The sequence below is a fragment of the Eubalaena glacialis genome, chromosome 1 (assembly GCF_028564815.1).
Source record: "Eubalaena glacialis isolate mEubGla1 chromosome 1, mEubGla1.1.hap2.+ XY, whole genome shotgun sequence".
In the NCBI taxonomy this organism is placed as follows: domain Eukaryota; kingdom Metazoa; phylum Chordata; class Mammalia; order Artiodactyla; family Balaenidae; genus Eubalaena; species Eubalaena glacialis.
Genome location: NC_083716.1, coordinates 68,186,758 through 68,210,062, shown reverse-complemented (window position 1 = coordinate 68,210,062; position 23,305 = coordinate 68,186,758). Strand labels below are relative to the sequence as shown.

The following is a 23,305-nucleotide window of genomic DNA, read 5'->3' as shown; positions in this document are numbered from 1 at the left end:
ATAAACCTACCTAAGGAGACAAAAGACCTGTATGCAGAAAATTATAGGACACTGATGAAAGAAATTAAAGATGATACAAATAGATGGAGAGATATACCATGTTCTTGGATTGGAAGAATAAACATTGTGAAAATGACTCTGCTACCCAAAGCAATCTACAGATTCAATGCAATCCCTATCAAACTACCACTGGCATTTTTCACAGAACTAGAACAAAAAATTTCACAATTTGTATGGAAACACAAAAGACCCCGAATAGCCAAAGCAATCTTGAGAACGAAAAATGGAGCTGGAGGAATCAGGCTCCCTGACTTCAGACTATATTACAAAGCTACAGTAATCAAGACAGTTTGGTACTGGCACAAAAACAGAAATATAGATCAATGGAACAGGATAGAAAGCCCAGAGATAAGCCCACGCACATATGGTCACCTTATCTTTGATAAAGGAGGCAAGCATATACAGTGGAGAAAAGACAGCCTCTTCAATAAGTGGTGCTGGGAAAATTGGACAGGTACATGTAAAAGTATGAAATTAGAACACTCCCTAACACCATACACAAAAATAAACTCAAAATGGATTAAAGACCTAAGTGTAAGGCCAGACACTATCAAACTCTTAGAGGAAAACATAGGCAGAACACTGTATGACATAAGTCACAGCAAGATCCTTTTTGACCCAGGTCCTAGAGAAATGGAAATAAAAACACAAATAAACAAATGGGACCTAATGAAACTTAAAAGCTTTTGCACAGCAAAGGAAACCATAAACAAGACCAAAAGACAACCCTCAGAATGGGAGAAAATATTTGCAAATGAAGCAACGGACAAAGGATTAATCTCCAAGATTTACAAGCAGCTCATGCAGCTCAATAACAAAAACACAAACAACCCAATCCAAAAATGGGCAGAAGACCTAAATAGACATTTCTCCAAAGAAGAGATACAGATTGCCAACAGACACATGAAAGAATGCTCAACATCATTAATCATTAGAGAAATGCAAATCAAAACTACAATGAGGTATCATCTCACACCAGTCAGAATGGCCATCATCAAAAAATCTAGAAACAATAAATGCTGGAGAGGGTGTGGAGAAAAGGGAACACTCTTGCACTGTTGGTGGGAATGTAAATTGATACAGCCACTATGGAGAACAGTATGGAGGTTCCTTAAAAAACTAAAAATAGAGCTACCATATGACCCAGCAATCCCACTACTGGGCATATACCCTGAGAAAACCATAATTCAGAAAGAGTCATGTACCAAAATATTCATTGCAGCTCTGTTTACAATAGCCAAGACATGGAAGCAACCTAGGTGTCCATCATTGGATGAATGGATAAAGAAGATGTGGCACATATATACAATGGAATATTACTCAGCCATAAAAAGAAATGAAATGGAGGTGTTTGTAATGAGGTGGATGGAGTTAGAGTCTGTCATACAGAGTGAAGTAAGTCAGAAAGAGAAAAACAAATACAGTATGCTAACACATATATATGGAATCTAAGGGAAAAAAAAAAAAAAAAAAAGAGGTCATGAAGAACCTAGTGGCAAGATGGGAATAAAGACACAGACCTACTAGAGAATGGACTTGAGGATATGGGGAGGGGGAGGGGTGAGATGTGACAGGGTGAGAGAGTGTCATGGACATATATACACTACCAAATGTAGAATGGATAGCTGGTGGGAAGCAGCCGCATAGCACAGGGAGATCAGCTCGGTGCTTTGTGACCACCTAGAGGGGTGGGATAGGGAGGGTGGGAGGGGGGGAGATGCAAGAGGGAAGACATATGGCAACATATGTATATGTGTAGCTGATTCACTTTGTTGTAAAGCAGAAGCTAGCACACCATTGTAGAGCAATTGTACTTCAATAAAGATGTTTAAAAAATAAATAAAAAAAAAAAAAAAAAAAATGAAATGAAAAAGAAAATGTTCATTGCTTGAACCCTGCTGCTATTATATATTCCTACCCCAGGGCAAATGAGAGTACTGTGATACAGATTCAAAGTTAAATTTTCATTTCTTTTTTTGTTACATTGAAGGACTACTGAAAATATAAGTATATATTCTTCTAGACTACTAAACTCCAATCTGAAAAAAGGAACTGAGGAAAGTACAGCTCTTTTTTCCATAGAGACATGACCATTTGGGTCTGCAAGGGATCCATGGGACACAGAAAATATTCCCATTTCTGGGCCCATTAAGATGGTACATTATCACATGTACAAGAACTTTTTAATAATTTATGAAAGAAAAGCAGGCTAATGAGTATTTGGTATTTTAATATTTTAAATTTTTGAATAGATTTTATTATTTTATTTTTTATTTTTAAATTATTATTATATTATTATTATTATTTTTGGCCATGCTGAATGTGGCTTGTGGGATCTTTGTTCCCTGACCAGGGACAGAACCCTTGCCCCCTGCAGTGGAAGCGTGAAGTCCTAACCACTGGACCGCCAGGGAAGTCCCTTGAATAGATTTTAATACCCAGACTACAGTTTTCTTCTTTTTTCACATAGCCTGCCTTGAGAAACTCATTGACTCTTAACAGCTTGAACAATAGTCTCTTTGAGAATAATTCCCAAATTTATATCTATACCCAGTATTATTCTAAACTCTCATTCCTCTTTTCAATAGGAAATTAGATATTTTCACTTACATGTTTTATCTGAAATTCAAAATATCTGTATTGGAACTCTATCCTCAAAACTATCTTTTCTTCAAAAATCAGATTCCAGTAAAATTTTTTAAAAAAAGCACCTTTATTTTCCCCTATTTTTCATATGCAACACATTAGAGTCATCTTAAACACTGGCATCCCCAGGTTTTTATAAGTTGAAATTCCAATTCTAAGTCCTTTATGATGGTGCTCCCAACTCACCCCAGTACATCTCCTGCTTCTCTTCCTTCTAATCATGCCCTACATTTCACACTCCTTCTTTGAAGTGCTTTTCTTCTTCCTCCCCTGGGAAACTCCCACTCATTCTTCAAGACTGAGCTCAAACAGTTCCTCTTCTGTAAAGTATTTTGCTCAAAGCATAGCTGGTCACTTCCTGGGTTCCTAATAGCTACATTTATTCCTTCCCTAATTTCTACAAATCCTTGAGGACAAACACTTAATCCAAATCTAGATTTCTGCTTTCTATATGAAGAACAGAACCAATGTATAATAGGTGCTCACTAAATATTTTTAAATGCATGCATAAATAAATGAGTGAGTACATGAATGAACAAATAGTTCAATGAATATTTGACTTCTCTTAGCATCTTCATGGACTTTATATCACTACATTTTGGTTTTCCTTTATTTACTCGAAAAATAATTCCTTAGGTAGTTAATATCTGTTTAAACTAAAAAGTCAAAACTTCCATTAAATATAATTCAGCTTCTTTTTCCAAGGTCATAATATGTTGATGAACTTTAAAAACATTTTGTAGGTCCCAAATAGTTGCAATAAATTATCCATAAGACAACTGTGAATATGTTCCCTATGTATGTGGGCAAATTATGATGAACAACAACAACAAAAGATTTTCAAAGTTCAAAGGGAAAAATAATATATTTAATGTTTTTATTCCTACAAATCATTTCCTTTCATTTTTATTTCTACTCTCCCACATACTATCAATTCCATCAGATCAGAAATATGATGGAAACACTTCCTGAAGTTTTAGTTTTTCCTTGTAGGACATAAGGAAATATTCTCTGCAAATAATGGTGGAATTTGGGGGGGTTAAGGGTGTTTTCCTAAGGAAAACTCAAAATATAGTACCCCCTTCTAAAACATTTAATTCCCAAGAATATCTAATTTAAAACTCTGGATGTTTTGGTCTCCACAATAATGGAATTATGATTTTGTTTTGTCTTTTTGTTGTTATTATCAACAGACAAAAATATTTTAATCCAATAAAAAAATCCATTAATAAGCCTTTGTAAAATAAATCCTATGTTTATAGTAAAAATGAATCTAAGAAAATAAACATAAAAATTTGAAAGCAAAGAGTAAGCTTCCATGGAGAAATCACTATATGGCCACTCTGATGGTCTTGACCTTTCCTATGAGCAAAGGAAGGCAGCCTCACATTTTAAGTGTCATGATAATTACAATGATAATGAATATTTATATAGTTGCATGCAACTGACCAGTGCATTTGTTGGCAAGACAAAGCAGAAAGCACCTGGCTAATGAGTCTGTGAGCATCCAGGTGAGGGCACTGAGATCAATTCTTACCCACAATCAGGGAATATGGTCACAAAATGTAAATATCAAAGACTGCCTTCAACGTGGATACTTATTCCAAGTGAAGGATGGGACAAGAAGAGGAAATTACCTGTAATCAAGGTAGAGTGCTCAACAGAACCCAAAGACTTAAAGAAAGTAAGAGAGAAGTTCCTCTAGAGGGAGGGTCCTTCTGCCCCGAATTAAAAATGACAAGCCGCTACATACCCGAGTAATAAGAATTTAGTATCTCTTTGAGGCTCCCTCTTTCTCTAACATCTCCTGGTACAAACACATCCCTGATCATAAGGAAAGAAGGGGTGAAATTCACAATCTGAAGCCCAAGCAAAAGACAGAAGGAGGCAGTGTTTGGACTGAAGCAGGGTTGAGATTTTGCATGTCATGTGGTCGCGAGAGACAAAGAGATCAAGAGAGTGGTTGCTACAGTGTAGGCCAAGTGGTCTAGGCTGTATAAGAAAGGCGAAATAAAATGACTAAAAGTAGAGGAAAAATGAAAGGATCTGAGGCAAGAGAACATGATAAGGTGGAGGATAAGGGGTTAAAACTTTTAGACGTGAGAGCGTTAGACATAAGAGTGGGAATTTAAGCTATCAAAGTGAAAAAATAGCCTATTTGTAGACTATACTCATCGAAGTACTATAGAAGGGAAAATTAACTCCAAACTGCACTAATTAACGGTTCTTGAACCACAGTAAGAATAAGACTGTTAAAATTAGTTATATTTACAGAGATTCATCTATTGGAATATATCACTGTTTTTTTTCTTTTAACCAGTTACTTTTAAACTCATTAGACATTGATTTAGGATACAGATTTTCAGAGATTACTCTTCTTTTTTAAATACAGTATTTTGCTTTTAAATATAAAATTAGTCCAATATAGTTTACATAATTATCTCTCCATCACCAACTCAAATAAATGATTATCAGTTAAATTTCTGAGAGACTGAATAGACAAAGGGGCAATGACCAGAATAAATATGACAAGAGAGCTTTGACCCACAACTTCTGCAGCAACTACGTCAAGAAATTAAACCACAGTCTCTGTAGCAATTGGCCCAGAATGGACTTGAAAAACAGCCAGCCTAGCTCTATTTGCCCCTGCTTTAAATTCAGTAACAATCAGAGAAAGCAAAATGTGCTACCCAAACCAATTACATACGACGCCCTGTTTCTTCCCTGTGTCATTAATCTCCAATCAGAGATACCTGAAGTCTTCCCATTTTTCCATTTTAAAGCTTTCCCTCTTCCCTGACGGCCTTTGTGTCACTGCCAAAAGCAAGTGATGATGGCTACAGTGAGCTCTGAATAGTCTCTGTATGTTTTCGTTTGGGTGTTCTTTGTTTATTCCCATGTTTCTAACAGTTTAGGCTCCAGTGTTCTAAGACAATTCATAATTTAATTCTACCCTCCTGAAATCTCTGCAGAGTCACACAATACAGAACCGTTTTGCCACTTGGAAACTGGCAGAGTCATTTCACCAAATTCTCTGATAAATTCCCTACAGCTAGACATTGAAATACCAGATTTCACATAAAAGTGTGCTCTCACTCTCAGTGAATTTTAATAAACAATTACTAAGGTGTTATATAAACTGAATTTTTGCCCATTACTTCTCATATCAGAATACATGCAAACTTTTATCATGTAAAAATAAATGGCAGACAGAATTATTCTCCTTTATGTTAAAGTATTTCTCATTGGCATTACTGTATAATGTTTCCAGTGATTCAAGGCTCCACAAAGTGAAACAAACCGATTCTTTACAGGGAGAATATTCATGCAAAAGGCAATAATAATAGCCTATAATTACTCTAACACAATGTCCAAGAGAAAAAAAAAGAGCCATCATTTAGAGCACAGAAAAATAATTCCTCCTCCCTGATACAATATTTATTTCAAATATAGAATGAATGCCTTCTTAAAGTTATAAATTGGAAGGCCTTTTCAAAATCTTAAATGATCTACATATCTCATATTTTATATTTTCAATTATTTGCTATATATTTATGTATATTTTTAATACATAAGGGAAAGAGAATTAGGTAGTTTCATCAAGTAAAGCAAAAGTCACCTTTCTCTGCTCTTATAGTTTAAATCATAAGACATAAAACTGCTTTTAAAAGGAAGAAACATAAAACTCACCAATATTTCTTATTCCCTTTGCTGTGTGGGCTAAAACATTTAAATTGCTAATGTTGTTAACACGTTGTGTTAGAATATAAATGCTTCACCTCAGAAAGTAAAACAAACCACGTGTGAAGAGATTCTGTATTTAACAAACAAAAGGATGTAAGGCATAGAACATATGAATTTCATACGTCTATGCTTCCAAAAAGGCTTTAATTCTGAAGTTCCAGCTGAATAGACGAAAGGTGAGCTTCGACCCTTCTCTCTGCTCATTTGCTATTTCATCTCTCAGGACTGCATCTTGGAAAAGGAAGGTGGGGCAAAAAGGTTTCTTAAATACAAGCTTGTGTCCAGTGGAAGGTACACAGATAGTGAGAATAAAAGCACCCCGACTTCCAAACATAGTTCGTCATCTGCCATCACTCTACAGTTGCCTCATCCAAGGACTCTCTTTCTACAGATGAATGCAACATGATTTCTACATGAATATTCATGAGGGCTCTTTTCTTTTTCCTTCACTTGGACAGCCTTTATTGCCCAGTCATTACTTAGGATACCCTGGATATAAGGAAAGCTGAGAGCTCAGTGTTTTACCGGAAACCCCTTAACATCCACACACTCCTCCGTACTTTAGGTTAACTTCTTCTTAAATGCAATTCTTGTATTTTCTTTTCTTTTTTTTAATTTTATTGAAGTATAGCTAGGATAACTCTTGAGTGCAGCAGGCCACGCTTAAAATGGTTAGAGTGATAAAATGCCTGAGAAAACTGGCCCATTAGCAGACAAGTAGGCTTAGCTTGCTGGTTTGGCCAAGATTCTGAGAACATACAGATAGTGTAGAAAAATAAAACCAGAAGAACTGCTGGTTGCGGTATTAACTACATAGGATAAGGCAGTCCAGCCCTTTCCCTATTTATATCTCAACTCCTAGCAAGTTTCTTCAGTTTGTCTCAGAGCTGAATGTCTGCTGTCACCATGTCCACTCCTACTTTATTATCATCCCTTCAGATCTTTTTCTTTCATCTTTCTGCCTTGCTGTCCATCTTCCTGTTCTCCTCACCTCTTCTATCTTAGGCTACCCTAGTTCCAAATTCTCCACTGTAGGTATTGGTGTATCCTTCATACCAGGACAGTGCCTGATATTCTATAGATGTTCAGTAAATGAACCCCAAAAAAGTTATAGAAAAGCCTACAATCTAGTACATCATTTTTTCAAGTGAAAACTGACACTGCATTGTATCTTAAAATATAAAATTTGATGAGGATAGATAACCCACCCTGGTATATTTTTGAATAAGTAGTTTAAAGAATATTAGTGCTTAAAGCAGCATGACTTTTCTCTAGGTATTTTCAGTTTTTTAACTGTATTCATAGTAACACTACAGTTGGTACACACTTAGAAATCATCATTTTTTGACAAAGATGAAGATGATGTTTTGTATTTCTTATTTGAGGAAGAGTTATCATTTTTATCTTTTTCCCATAAATTTTCAGCGACTTTTAAAAATGCATCTTAAGTGACCATAAAAGATACAATTATCTAGAAAGTTTTACCTAGAACTTGTCTCCTGTTCAAATGAGGAAAAAGAATTAGATGTTCTCAAGTGTTATGTAAACCATGAAATGTAGAAACTAAGTTTAGTCAAGATACTGCTTGGACAGCATTTACCTGAGGTGAGAAAAGGAAAGGGGGGAGCATTATCCATGAAGAAAACATTAAATATTCTAACTTCCAAATATCATGAAGAGAAAACTTTCACAACCCTAGTAAATCCTAGTGGGTTTGCAGGTTATGATGGCAAATTGTCACCTATATATAACTTTTCTTCTTCTCCAAGCATCACTGAAAATACAGATGAACTGTCTTTTCTTTTTTCTTTTTTTTTTTCTTCTTCTTCTAAAAACCTAAACTTATTAGGATGGAGAGGACAAAATGTGAGAAGAGGTAACAGCAAGAAATATTAGGAAACTAGGAAGCAGATAGCAAGTGGGAAATACTACAGTCAATCCAAGAAAGTCAGAGTCTAAATCAGCAGTGGTAAAACTAAGCATCAAACTGATTTAAACAGAAAGATACGTATGACTGAAATTTGGGGTGAAAGGAGAGACCGAAAGTAGCAGTTTGATTCCATCCCCTGTTCTACACCATTGAATATCTGCCTCTCTCTCACCCCAGGAAAAGTCTGGAGATTATTCTCTGAAGAGAATGAAATAGAGTCTTTGCATTAGAGGTTTTTAGACTTATTTAAAGGGTATAGTACCTTTTACTGACAACAGGGGTATTAAGTGAACATCCGAATTCTTAATACTAAATGTAGAGACTACCAGCGACTTCACGCTCCACATCTCTGCTCCCAGAACCCTTACATTTCAGGCAGGAATTTGGAAGATGCTTCCCTGGGAAACTAATCAGTGCAAGGGGGAAAGGCTTGCTTTTCTCTAGCAAGCCTTAAGTCCTTCAGTCTGATTCTGGAAAGTCCCAGAGGCTGAAGAAAAGGAATGCTGAATTATTAGAAGATGTCACAGGTTCAGTGTAATAACGTAACATAGCTTATGTGCCTGTGTGGATGGTCCTTCACCAAGGAGAAATCATGTTTAAAACACTAAAGCCTGACTTTTCTGCCCTGGAATGAGTGTATCACGATGGTAGTGACAGAAATACACGAAGAACCAGAGTAAAACCTGCTCCACCTCTCCCCTTCAGGCTGGAAGAAGCACTAAATGGTTGGAAAGCCAAGGGGCTTGTGTCAAGGCTCAGACATGGTTACATCAAGTTTTACGGAAGTAATTTTTCCAGCCCCTGGTACAATACTTTCTAGGAATTTATCAAGATTCTATTAGCCACATATATACACCACCAAATGTAAAACAGATAGCTAGTGGGAAGCAGCCGCATAGCACAGGGAGATCAGCTCGGTGCTTTGTGACCACCTAGAGGGGCGGGATAGGGAGGGTGGGAGGGAGATGCAAGAGGGAGGAGATATGGGGATATATGTATATGTATAGCTGATTCGCTTTGTCGTACAGCAGAAACTAACACAACACTGTAAAGCAATTATACTCCAATAAAGATGTTAAAAAAAAAAAAAAGATCCTACTAGCCTCTATCAGAATTGTCAGAGCCTGTCTAATTATTTGGGTCTCTCAGTTGTGGCTAGACCCCCATGGGTTGAGTCTCTGCTGGCATTGCCATCCAAAAGTGCCTCTCCTTCTTACCACATGTCATACTTAGATTTATTTTTTTCTATCATGCCACCATCCTGATTACAATTCTTGAATAGTTCCCTATTTTCTACTTCATTTAAAAAAAAAACAAAAAAACCTGTCCATTTTCTAATGCCTTATATAAGCTATCACTTTCTTCATGCCCATCTTAACTTCTTCCTGTATTTATATAGTTTTCTGAGAGCCCCCAAATGGATCTAACTCATTCCTACTTCCCAGCCTCCATCCTGGGGGTTTTATCACTTATATCATCTCACTCCGCAATTCAATCCCCATATCTCACTCAAAGTCAAATACAAACTTCACTTGTTCAGGTTTCGTTCTCTGCTTACTCTGGTCTCCATTGCTAATCCCTGTCTTCCGAAATCCCAATGTATTTACAGCTAGAAGCATACAATTATTCTTATTTTTAATGTGTCATTTTTGTTTCTCCTTGAAGAAAGGACTGGTTCTTGTTCTGTGTTTAGCACAAGGGTGAAGATTTGTAATACAATGAGTAGGTATCCAGATTCTGAAATTGAACCAGCTCCAATTCAGACTCATTTGTGTGTCCTGGAGCAATTTACCTGACCTCTACGAATCTCAGTTTAACAATAAATTAGAGAATATAATAATCAAACTGTCCTGAAAATAAAAATGAGAAAACACATATATTCATCACAGTGCAGTACAGAGTAAGCATTCAAAGTTTACTATTATGGCTCTTATTAATAATAAAATAGTAGTTAAAGAAAATGAGAAAACAGAGCATTCAGTGGCACTTTAGAGAATATAATTTATTATTTTTTCTTATTTAAAAAATATACAGCTATTTAAAAATCTCTATATGTGGGACAGAGACTGTATGCCTACCAACTGATTGACTACTTGTTGATAAATACTATACTGGCAGCTCCCACTGCAAACAAACTAAAACACCTCCAATGAGATAAATGTGATGTGGGTAGAATTCAGGAATAATCTATATATAAAACTGCTAAGCTTAAACCTCAGGAAAACACTGTACTGTCTGAGAAAAACTCTTAAAACAATTGGAAGTGAAAATAAGAACAAGGTTTCCTCCATTTTAAAACAATTGGAGATTTATCACAGTTTATACGAACTGAAATTAAACTGAATGTGGGTGCAGTTCGAATGTAAAAGACTGTCAGAATCTGAAATTCAGTTTTGCTCCCCTACCTTTACTACAATTTGAACACACAGTATTCCTGTTCTGCGGCTGCCTTTGGCAGCAACACCTATAGGTTGTGAGAATGTTGGACTGATTAGCTTTTGAAAAACATGACACATGTCTTATTTTCCAATGAGTTATCACTCTGTGGAGTTGTGAATATTCTTCTATCACTCTAGTTACAGATTACGACACTCTCAAAGTCACTGAGCATCCTTTCCAAAGTCATATTTCAGCATCCTTTCCAACTTGATTCAAAGTATGTCAACAGTAAAACATTAATTCCTTTGGGAGGGAAACAGATAGATATAGAGAAGGGAAAACTAAAGTCTATATCTTTATCACCTGTTGGTGACATATCCTTACCTTTCCACCTTTTGTTCTACTCTCCAACCTTATTTCCCTTCTGTCCCAGTCTGGGTCCAGTCAGTTATTTCAATATATTCTTTCTAGTAGCTTCAATTGTCTCATCCCCCTGAATTCTACTGAAAATTCCTTAACATCATAGGACTTCAGGTAAGTCTAATTCACTAGTTCTCTCAGAACAGGTGAAGAGAATCTATTCACTCTGCTAATAAATGTATTAGGTTTTGAACTAGTGACTAACTCTAAGTAAATGACTCAATGAATAATCTTTCAGGTTAACTACCTTTTATATCCCCATATCTGTTTCTGTTTTGCTACCCAAGCTCTCACTCCACTTTTGTCTTTTCATGGCTTCACATATTCCACAGTTGACATCACTTAGCAAGTAGAATCTATTAGGCATACACTTCCTCAAATTCCCTCCGTTTATTCATACATTTCCTTCCTCTTTTAGAAAGAGATGTTTCCTCCTCTTTCCCATGGTTCCTAGAAAAAGTATTCCTATATGCCTCTGTTAAATGATAGTTTTTTTTGTTGTTGCTGTTTGAACTTATAGTAGTATTGTACTTACACTTTTTAAAACTACTAAGCTTGCTACATTTACACATTAGAAATACTGATATACCTAGTATGTTTCATAAAATGATTGAATTTTTATATTCACACCACATTTTCTTCTCTATATTTTTCTCATTTTCTAACTTCTAGCCCTCCACATTAATTTAATCTATTAATATGAAAATTTTATTTTAGAGATCCCTTGGAAATATTAAAAGGCACTATATGCATTCTTTATGTAGCAAAGTATAGTATTAATACTTCTAAATTTTCCCTGAATATAAAAATAGACCATTTAACTCTGATCTCATTTACATGTTCCCTGTGTAATGTTGCTACTTCACACAGTCTTTCTGTGTTGTCGTCATTGTTCCGCCAAAGCTTATTTGAATAGACCAGCATGGTTTCTGATTTCTTTGCTCACCATTGCTTCTTGCATCTTAATTCTTCTCTAAAGGTAGCCTTTTCTGGTTATGTAATTTGAAATTCATCAGTTTAATAGGTCATAGACTTGAAGTCACTATTTCTTAAAGACCTTTATTTGACCTAGACTCCAAGGAAAATAATTTTGATGTTCCCTCAGGCTAATGCATAGAAATATTTCTAGTTTCCTTTTTAGAGGCACAGCTCTAGGCTTTTCCAAGGACCTCATCTCTAGCTCCCCTGACTATGTGTCTCCTCTTAATGCCGTATGGGCATTAAAATTAAAATCTTTGTGTTCAACATTTAGGATCTATATATGGGTTAAGGAAAAAACACAACGAGTTGGTGTCAAGAGCTTAAATTTATGTTACTCCACTGTTTTTTGTTTGTTTGGGTATTTGCTTATTCCTGGCTCCTTCTGAGTTCAAGTTGTTTTTCTTTCTTTTTAATTAATTAATTAATTGAAATTGTTAAATGTCTTAATTCATTCAACACATTATTGCATACTATACATATATATGCATATGAATATGCTATAGTATGTGCAACTACATATATGTATATATGTATGTATTCTATTTAGGCTGTTATAAGTTCTGGGTATAAAAAAAATAATTCAAATTTCATATTTTCACACCACTTATGCTCCATTAGGGATATGGAGGAAGAGCATATGTAAACAAATGAACTAGGTAATCCAAGAAGTGCTAACTGTAAAGTAGAAAGTAACAGGATCTTGTAACATAGAGAGACAGGTTGGGGGAAGTCTTTATGCCATTTGGCCAGGAAAGGCTTCTATGACGGACATTCTAGCTAAGACTAGAAGATACACCATGTAAACTCATGCAGGTTAATCCTTATATCTGTTTTTGTTTGTTTCTTTCTTTCCCTATTTCTACCCTTTTGTCTCATTTTTGGCTATAGCTATTGAATAAAAGTTGAATAACTTTTACAGTTTCATTCTATCCCTCCCCATTTCCCCTGTCCCTTCAACCTAGAATATATTCAAGCTATTCAGAAATCTCTAAATGTTGTCTTGATCATTTGCCTCCTTTAAGTTACTACTTTGAGTATCTTTGTTTTACCATCTGCTCTTTTCTCATCTACTTCGTAATGAATTAATAAGGCTTTTTAATCTCTCACCTAAAATTTAGTGAAGCTACTCAAACAAAAGTAACCATAAATTGAGAATAGCCAAAACTATACTATCTCTTCAATCTTTACTTTAATTAGGATCTCTTCAAGTAAAACACTTAATTGATAACTCACTGAAACTTTCTTAACTCTGGCCCAAGAATCGTTCTTTGCATATTACACAATTTCTTATTGAGTGCTCTGTCTTTATGGGATTCTATCTCCTCTGCCCACTTCTTAAAAGCTTTTTTTTCTCATGGCTTTGTCCTTGATTGTTTTTCCTTCTAACTTTAGATTCTGCCTATATATATACTCTTTATACAATATGGTGAGAAAGGTTAAGAGAACTCTCATTGACACATTTATCAAACTGATGTTAAAACATAGTTCTTAGTTCAGGTTTCTTTCCATGATGTGTTGTTTCCCAAATAAATGTATGGGTACTTTACATCTAAACTCTAATTCAACTTTTTACTGGAAATATGTTTCCTTCATGTGTGTTTCCTATCTAGGTTAATTATATCACTGTCATAAACATTTTATTTATTAATCTTCACTTTCAGAATAAACCAATAGAATAAGCATGGGTGATTTAGTTATTTAGAAGAATGTAAATGTTACATTAACTATCAATATAAAAGAGGTATGCTAGAAAGAAGTTGGGTTACAAATGAGATGTAGAAGAGGAAGCAGTAACAGGCAAAAGAAAGAGTAAGAGTGGGTATTTCTTCAACATACAGAGTGAGAAGTTGAGATATAACTAATATACATATAGCGAGAAACACTTTATGGATAACATGATATTATCAAGGTCTATAAATATAAATAATAAAATATATAAATTCATGAAACCAAGGAAAAGATAGAAGAAAAGATGAACAGTCATATAAATGACCTACATTCACATTTGCAGGAAAAGTCAATAAACCATATCTCAGAAAGTATATTGTTTAGAGATATAGAGATAATCACAAGGAATGAAATCATAAGGTTAAAAGTACCTGCCTCCCCTTTGTGGAGGTAAGGATGTTTCTCATAAATTTTTATTATTCAATTGGTTTCACTTTGCTATTTCTCTCTCCATATATACATATATATATATATATATATATATATATAAATAATATGTAGAATATAGTATTGCTATATATAATATATTGGTATTTTTTACATATGAGGAAAACGTACGTGTGTGTGTGTGTGTTTGTGTTTAGTGTTGTCTGGGTCAAATTTCCTAGGAATATAGTAACGTCTTTCAACATGTAAATTTAAGTTTAGTATTATGTATGGAAAACTTTCTTGGTTTATACTTTTAAATATTAGTTGTTTTATTATTTCTCTTTTTTCAAAGTGTCTAACATATGTCTATCAGATCTCCTTTGCCTCTTCTCCATTTCAAGCTTTTTTTCTCTGAGCCTTTTCTTATTTTTTTTTAAATCTTTATCTCACAGTCATTCTCTTGGTTAATCTCCTGCTTGTCCTCCCCTTATGGAATTTTTATCTGAATCTACTTTCCTTTGGACACTTTATATTTTTTTTATTTTTTAGATATTTTTGTCCTTTAATTTTTTCCCTAAGTTTTATTAACTCATTGCATTCCTTATTTCATTTTTTCTTTTTAAATTTATCTTCTTACTTTTTGATCTTCTGAGTCCAGGTTTTAAAAACATGTATCTTCAACTCTTTATTTTTTGAAATTCACTGTAGTTTGGAGTGTTGTGTTATTTTGTATTTGTTTTCTAGATGGAAGGTTTTCATCAGCTGAATTGTTTAGATTCTCACTTTTTTCAGCTTTATTGAGGCATAATTGACAAAACTGTAATATATTTATAGTGTACAATGTGATGATTTGATATATGTATACAATGTGAAATGACTACCACAATCAAGTTAATTAACACATCCGTTACCTTACATAATTACCTTTTTTGCATGAGAACTCTTAAGATCTACTCTCAGCAAATTTCAAGTATTAATAGCTGTGGTCAACATGCTATATATTAGATCCTCAGAACTTACTCATCTTATAACTGAAAGTTTGTAATCTTTGGTCAGCATCTCTCTACTTCTCCCGCCCTCCAACCCCCACCATTCTATTCTCTGTTTGACATTTTTTTTTTTTTAAAGATTCCACATATAAGTGATACCATCCAGTGTTGGTCTTTCTCTGTCTAGCTTATTTCACTTAGCATAATGCTCTCCAGGGTCATCCATGTGTCACAAATGAGTAGGGTTTCCTTTATTATGGCTGAAAAAATTCATACATATCATTTATTTAAATTTATCATATACACAAATTTACTTTTTATATATGACATTTTCTCTATCTATTCATTCATTGATGGACACTAAGACTGTTTCCATATCTTGACTGTTGCGAGTAATGCTGCAGTGAACGTGGGAATACCAATAACTCCTAAAGATAATTATTTCATTTCCTTTGCATATGTACCCAGAAACACGTTCATTTTCTATATCTCATTACATAGCTTTGCATGTCATCGGTCTGAATCTTTTTGATTTTAGACAGGGCTCCTGGACCAAGAACACTCTTTAATCATTATTGTGAAGTATACTTTCTTTAATGGGTAACATTTTTGGTGGTGGTGGGGAAGGGGTGGGGTTGACATATATTGTGATTCTCTTTCGTTTCTCTAGGTTCCTTCTTATTTCCTATCTATGTCCTTTTCAATCACTGACATACCTTCAGTGTCACTTGTCCTGTATTTTCCTTTTTTTTCTCAAAAGTGGCATTTCCCAAATCTAGACCCATTCAATTTTAAGCTCAATCTCTATAGTTAATGTTGTAAAATGACAAGTCCCAGACCTGTGGTTCAGTATTTTAGCACTTAGCATCAGATGTTCTCATTTTTGTCCAATTTTCTTTTGTGCTTTATCTATTGCCTTTTCACATTCCTCCCATTTCTACTACTAGGTGTTTTAATTTTCTCAATGCCTGCTTTCCAGATCCATAGGTTTATGTCGATGACAGAGTACCAGCAGTAACTCTGTTGGAATTTGGTGTTTATTTCTCTACTTAAAGGTAGTACTTTGAAACTCACACTATTTTCTGTATCTTAATAATGTTGAAAGCTGACATCACTTAAGGTTTTATTTGTGCTTCTTTTTAGTCTTAACTTTTGGGAAAGTTTGCATGAAATGATTTAAGTTTAGTCAACTTCCACTCTCCTAGGACTAACTTGAAGCAAAATTATAAATTATTTAAAATACCTATATACTTATCATAGAAAATTAACAAATTATAGAAAAGTAAAAGTAAAAGTAATTAACTTACCCACCACTAAACTACCAAAACATAGTCAGTATTTAATATCACTGTAGTATAGTTTGTTTCTTATACACAGGCACATTCATGTCTATGTTTTATATATATATAAAATATACGTGTGGAGTAGAGGGGGAGAAGTTTCTCAGAATCTTTGTAGAGACTGAGCAATAGGTTAAAACTGAATTCTGTGTATGAAAGGAAATGGTAAGACATTTAGAAGTCATGGTAGGGGGTTAGAAAAAAATGGCAAGAACCAAGAGGGGCAAACATAAACTGATATCTAACAGGTATTCTTTATGAAATTGTATATATAATATACAGATATAGATAGATATAGATATTAAAAGTTTATGAAAGTTTTTAGTTTATACATATTACCAAATTACCACAAGGCTTATATCAATATATGCTTTCATTACCATACCTTCTCTGTAAAGGGCTATTTTAAAAGTTTTGGCCAGTTTTACAGAATTAAAAGGTATGTTATTTTAAATATTTTAGGTTAAAATATTTTCACATACTTCTGGCTCATACCTTTAATGGGGAGATATTGGTGAGCTATTTGCTCATGTCTTTTGCCCATTCTTCTACTAGGACATTTAAAAAATTTTTAATGTCTGTAAGTATTCTTTACATACAAATGACATCAAATTTTTGTTATTTTTTGTTACAGATGTTTACCCAATTATCCATTTATATTTAGGTGTTGTTTAGGACATTCTATTGATATTTAGAATTTTTAATGCCATTCAATTTAATGATCTTTTTTATGAGTTCTTTGTCTATAATGCTTAGAAAGCTTTTCTCAATCTTAATTTTAACGAAATATTCATGTATATTTTTTCCATTTATTATTACTTTTAAATTTATTTCATTACTCCATCTAAAAGTTACTTTTGTGCTTAATGTATAGGGATATAAGTAAATCGTTTTGTAATTATACTAGGTCTGCTTCAGAGTATTCTTCTGTTCTGTGGCTTTTATAATTACATCATGACTAAATTATTTTAATTGTTGTAGTTTTGTACATTTTAGTAAATGGTAAGGCAGTTACATTTTAGTAACTGGTATTGCTCTTTGGCTAGCTCTGTAAAATAATATTTTGAAGCTATAAGAAACATGTTTATTACTTCTAGAATATACAATGTATGATTCCTTTGTGTATATCATTAAGTCACTGTAATTTCAAATATATCTAGTTGATATCTCAGTATGTAGCTATGAAAATCAATCATTCGGATAGCTCCAATAGAGATCATAACTTGATTTACCACTTTCTTTGTAATAAAAAAAGAAAAAAAAGCTAATACGATACACAGAGAAGGTTCCTGAGAGTGAGGACATAAATTGGTTTCTAAAATTATTCCTCAGCAGTTTATGAGAAACTCTGCCACATTTATTTACCAAAACCTCTAGAAAGACCTACCTACAACTTTCTAATTCTTTATTATTTGCTTTTCCCATACCACTTAATTTTTAGCACCTGACACTCAGAGAAACTTAAAGTTTCACTAATGTGACAAATGTTTCTAACATTATAAATATTACACATCCTTTCCCACATAATTACCTTGTGAAGTCTGTCATCTCCATCATGATCATACACATCTTCTTGGCGAGAACAATGATATCGTTGCTCGTATCGTCCCATATCTCAATCTCAGCATCCAGCTTACTCTTTACTTTCTTGAAATCAGCAACTTGCTCAGCTATCTTTTCCTTTTCTGCCTCAGGCAATTGAGTCATCTTAGCCTAAAACAGGTGATAATTAGATTTATAATCATTCCACTATGTCAAAATACATTTTAGGAAAAAGCGATCATTATAGGATGTTCATAAAACTTGTTCATTTAAGAATAGAGACATATCATTGTTTTTTTAAAGTCATATAATAAAACTTTCCAGGTTTAATTTTTCATATAAAAATCTATTGAATATAATTGTTTGCTCTAGAACTACAATGTTAAATTTAATACAAAAGTATAATTTAATATCTGACATATTTAAATCTACTCCTTAATATAAATGTATGACTTCTTACATTTCTAACGTATTGAAATTTTAAATTAATTCAAACTTAATGTAATTCCTCACATATGTTAGAAAAGCATATACCTTATTTAATTTTATTAATAGTATGCTTCAAAAGGTAGAAGTATAACAAACTATAGCTTGAAATGATACTATGTTTATCTATGTATGTATATACATTGATAGATCCTTATGTAAACAATGAATACACACTGGTAAACAGTACAGTATACATTTATAAATCATATGTATATAGACAAGCACATGTATAAAATCCTAAGGATTAATGTGTATATGGTGCATATAAACATATTCAAGTGTGTGTGTGTATTACAAACTATCTGGGTGAAGAATAAAAATGTTATGGGCAGGGTTTATTAAGGCAGCCCTCCCTAATTAGCATCCTGAGTTTTGAGGTGCTATTTTCTTATACACAGTAAACTTAATGCACTGGCATAGTACTATTCTTTGTATATGTCATATTTTGAACAGGATGCAAACTTGCTTCTTGCACTTGCAATTTAAAATGTGGGATGGTAGAAAACTATCTATACCCCTAAACTACCATATTCACAACCATAGCACCTGGGACCTATGACTTTTTGTCAAATAAAAAAGAACTTTGAAATAAAAGTGATTCGATAATAATAATCAAGGCCATAAAATTTCATGAGATTGTCTACTCAATCATCTTGTCAAAAAAGAAGTCCATACATAATCCAATAGTAGAAGAACTAAATAGGTTTGAGAAGGAACATTTAAAAAGAATAAATCATATAAGTGGAATTTACTTATTTGATTACTCACAGGGAACATGTGATACCTACAATGCCTATGTATTAATATTTCCAGGTGCTGATTTCTAGTTCACCTATAAATGGGGAAATTGGAAGAAATCACCTCAGAAAGCTTTACAAAAATGTGGTTACTAGGTTCAGAATACTAAAAACACACTTTATTGAGGCAATAGTGTACAATAGCAATAAAATTAAATATATGAATGGAAGGAATTATAAGAATGGTCAATGGAAAATCCGACCAAAATATAAAAATCAAAGAAGCAATATCAAATATCTGTCATTTATTATCTATCATAAGCCTAATTCGGGGTCTAAAATAACTTGACATTTGTAAAATCTCAGGATTAGTTATCCATACTTCAGTTCTAACCTATTAAAGAAACTAAACGATGAAGCTTTCTGATTTGAAGTTTTCTTTAAGCTCCTTAGCATGAGGCTTGATACATATTGAGTTCACAATAAATGATAGTTATTTCCTACTGAATAAAAAATAAAAATATATTCACATATCTAGCACTTAAAATTTGTTTTCTTTTCATTATATATTTTATTTTATTTTAAGAACTAAATTAAGCTATGAGACTTAAGTTTTTAATCGATGAGTGTACAGATGACTCTTCCTTAGGAGCTGAAAATAGTTTGTAGTTTCTTTTCTCAGGAAATGTGGCCTATGTGACACATTAAAGGAAGAGCAGCTTTTACTGCTGCTGGTATGTGGCAAAGCATGTAAATAAAGACACATGTCTGAAATCAATAGTATACAAGCCATTAAGAAAGTTGTAAGCTACTAATGCACTAAACTAGCTCAAAAATAGAAATGGGGGCTTCCCTGGTGGCGCAGTGGTTGAGAATCTGCCTGCCAATGCAGGGGACGCGGGTTCGAGCCCTGGTCTGGGAAGATCCCACATGCCGCGGAGCAGCTGGGCCCGTGAGCCACAATTGCTGAGCCTGTGTGTCTGGAGCCTGTGCTCCGCCACGGGAGAGGCCGCGATGGTGAGAGGCCCACGCACCGTGATGAGGAGTGGCCCCCGCTTGCCGCAACTAGAGAAAGCCCTTGTGCAGAAATGAAGACCCAACACAGCCATGAATAGATAAATTAAAAAAAAAAAGATAAAAAAAAAAAAAGAAATGAATTTTCTCCTTAACTACTGGTCATTATCATTCTCTCCATTTTCATAAAAACGTATTTAAACTTCCAAATGATAATAGCTATAGACCAATTTATTTGGGGTCTCTTTTTACAGCCTTTGTCTCAGAGATAATAAATGCATGACTGGATCTAAGAAATAATTTTGACGTGTATACTGGCATACAGTGGAAAATTTTTCAGTATCCTCATGCTAAAGTTCAAACCATTTAAGAGGTGATCTGGTTAAGTGTATTCCAAGTTCTGTTCCTTGGAATGCCATTGATTCACAATATGACCTTGAGGAAGTCACTTAACTCTCCTGTCTACATTTCCCCAGACACAAAATGACAATAATTGCAACTGCTATCCACCTACCATGCAGGGAACAGAGTCGATTATTGGATAGCATTGACTGACCCTGTCCTGGACAAGAATCTCATGGGTTGCACTCAGTTTCCTTAATAACATCTCAACTCACATGGTGAATTACAATTGGCAGATATTTACTTTTGACAAGATAAGGGCCAAAAGTTGGGCAATAGTTTACAAAACTAAAATTCTGGAGAATTCTGACTCTTTTTTACAAGAGGAACAACAGGGACAAAAAAGCATTAAATTACTGACTGATACCTTTACTGAAGATTATTAGTGCTTCTGTGAATGATTTATTATATGCCATCAATCAATTGCAATCACTATGAAAATATCAAAATAGAACTTCAGAGAATATTTGATATTTAGGAATTCTGGGTGAATGTTCCTTATTGGATTATTTTTTGCTGGATAAGCAAAGAAACTGAGGTACAAAGCTCAAGACAAATCAAGTAAGTGGAATCTCTGATATTTATTGCCAGCTGGCTAAGTGGCTCTTCTCCTGCTCACATATATAGAATACAACTCTGATATAAACAGCTAATAAAGGCTTTTTGAATCCCTGCCATCCAAATGAAATTACACTGTATGTTAACTGATTCTAAAATCTGTTCCAAAAGACAATGAAAATAACATTTATATATGTCAAACACTCTTCTAGGTGTCTTAACATATATTTAAAATTTAATCTTCATAACATCCCTCTGAGGTAAGAACACTATCATGCTAAGATTATGAAGCTGCGTCTCTAAAAGGTTAAGTGATTTACTCAAGATTGTAGTGTTAGTAAATGGTAGAACCAGGATGAAAACCCAGAAACTCTGACTCGAGTTTTTGTTCTATCACCATGCCTGCAAACAAGAGGAATAATGCCCACCATAGGCCAAAATATCTACATTCTCCTCGCTGGTATTTCTCTATCACCTTCTACTTTTGAATGCAATTGTTCTCCAAAATATAGCCACATATATTTTACAATATAAGTTTCCTTATTTGCAAACTAGAAAACAATGATATTCACATCACAGGTTGTTTTAGAGATCAAAAGAATGAATGTATATGAATATACTTTTTAAAATTCTTAAGTGCTATTAAATGCTGTTACTCATACTAAGAGATTCAGTTCTTCACTCTATACAGTTAGCGATCCTCAGAATTCTATTTCTCAGGTTATTCTCCTCTCTTCAACAAAAGTTGTGTGTTCCCATTAGCCTATTAGGCATTTTCAAGTATACATATATCATTTATAATTTTAGCTCGAAAACAGAGGTAAGCAGAATTTTTCTGAAAGGACAAGATAGTACATAGTATACATTTTGCAGGCCTTACCATACCAATCTATTGCATTACTTAACTCCACAGCTGCTGTAATGTGAGAGCAGTCATAGACCCTGTGCTAACAAATGAGCATGGCTGTGTTCCCACACAACTTTCTATGGACACTGAAATTTCAATTGCCTATAATTTTCACACAGCACAAATATTATTCTGATTACATCTATTCTGAATTTTTTCAACCATTTAAAAATGTAAAAAAAAAAAAAAACCCAAAACAACAACAACAAAAAGCCCATAAAAAACCCAAAACAAAACAAAACAAAAACATTCCCAGCTCATGGGCTGTACAAAAACAGTCAATGGGCCAGATTTGATGAGCTGGCTATAGTTTGCCAACGCTTGCTAAATCCTTTATCTTTATGTTCATTTCTGTCAGTAGTACTACCTGCCATCCAGTCTTGAAACCTCATTTAAAAAAAAAAAATCTCCCCTTTTATCTATCCTGTTCTGATAGGCACAACATTTGTCAATTTTATCACTAACACTTTTATCACATCCATCTCTTTCTTTGCTTTCCTATTACTATTATACAAGTTTGGGTCTTAATTTTCTTTCATTTTCAATCCTTTTGTCTTGCCACCATTTGATTCAATCTTTCTGACTGATAGAATTGTGCAATGCTTCAGCTAAAAAACACCTTTCATGTCTCCTTATTGAATAAAGACTATAAATTCCTCAAATATCACCATTAAATTTAATTAAAGTAGAAAATTCTCATAGAAAAATGCCCAAATCTTAACTGTACAGTTGAACAACTTTCACAAACTGAGGGAACCCATGTACTTAGCACCCAATTAAGAAAAAAATAGCATCACCCCCAAAAGCCTCCTTGTGTCCTATTCTAGTCACTATCTCCCAAGAGCAATCAAATAACTACCTGTATATCTAAAACTATAGATTTTCCTGTTTCTGAACCTTATAAAAATAGAATAATAATATATGTACTCTTGTACCTGGCTTTTTATGTCTAACATTTATATATTTGAAATACATCTATATTGTTGCATGGAGTTATAGTCTGGTTATTCTCATTGCTCTATACAGAGTATTCCACTGTGTAAACATATACCATTCATTTATCTGTTTTT

At 33.9% G+C, this 23,305-nt stretch overlaps 1 protein-coding gene across 1 annotated transcript in view; it reads right to left on the bottom strand.

Annotated features, from left to right (window-relative positions):
* Positions 1 to 23,305, bottom strand: part of CTNNA3 (catenin alpha 3) — a 1,728,069-nt gene that overhangs the window by 122,684 nt on the left and 1,582,080 nt on the right. Inside the window, exon 16 of the mRNA XM_061197871.1 lies at positions 18,118 to 18,299. Within this exon, the coding sequence (XP_061053854.1) occupies positions 18,118 to 18,299 (182 nt within the window). The remainder of the gene's footprint in view (positions 1 to 18,117; positions 18,300 to 23,305) is intronic.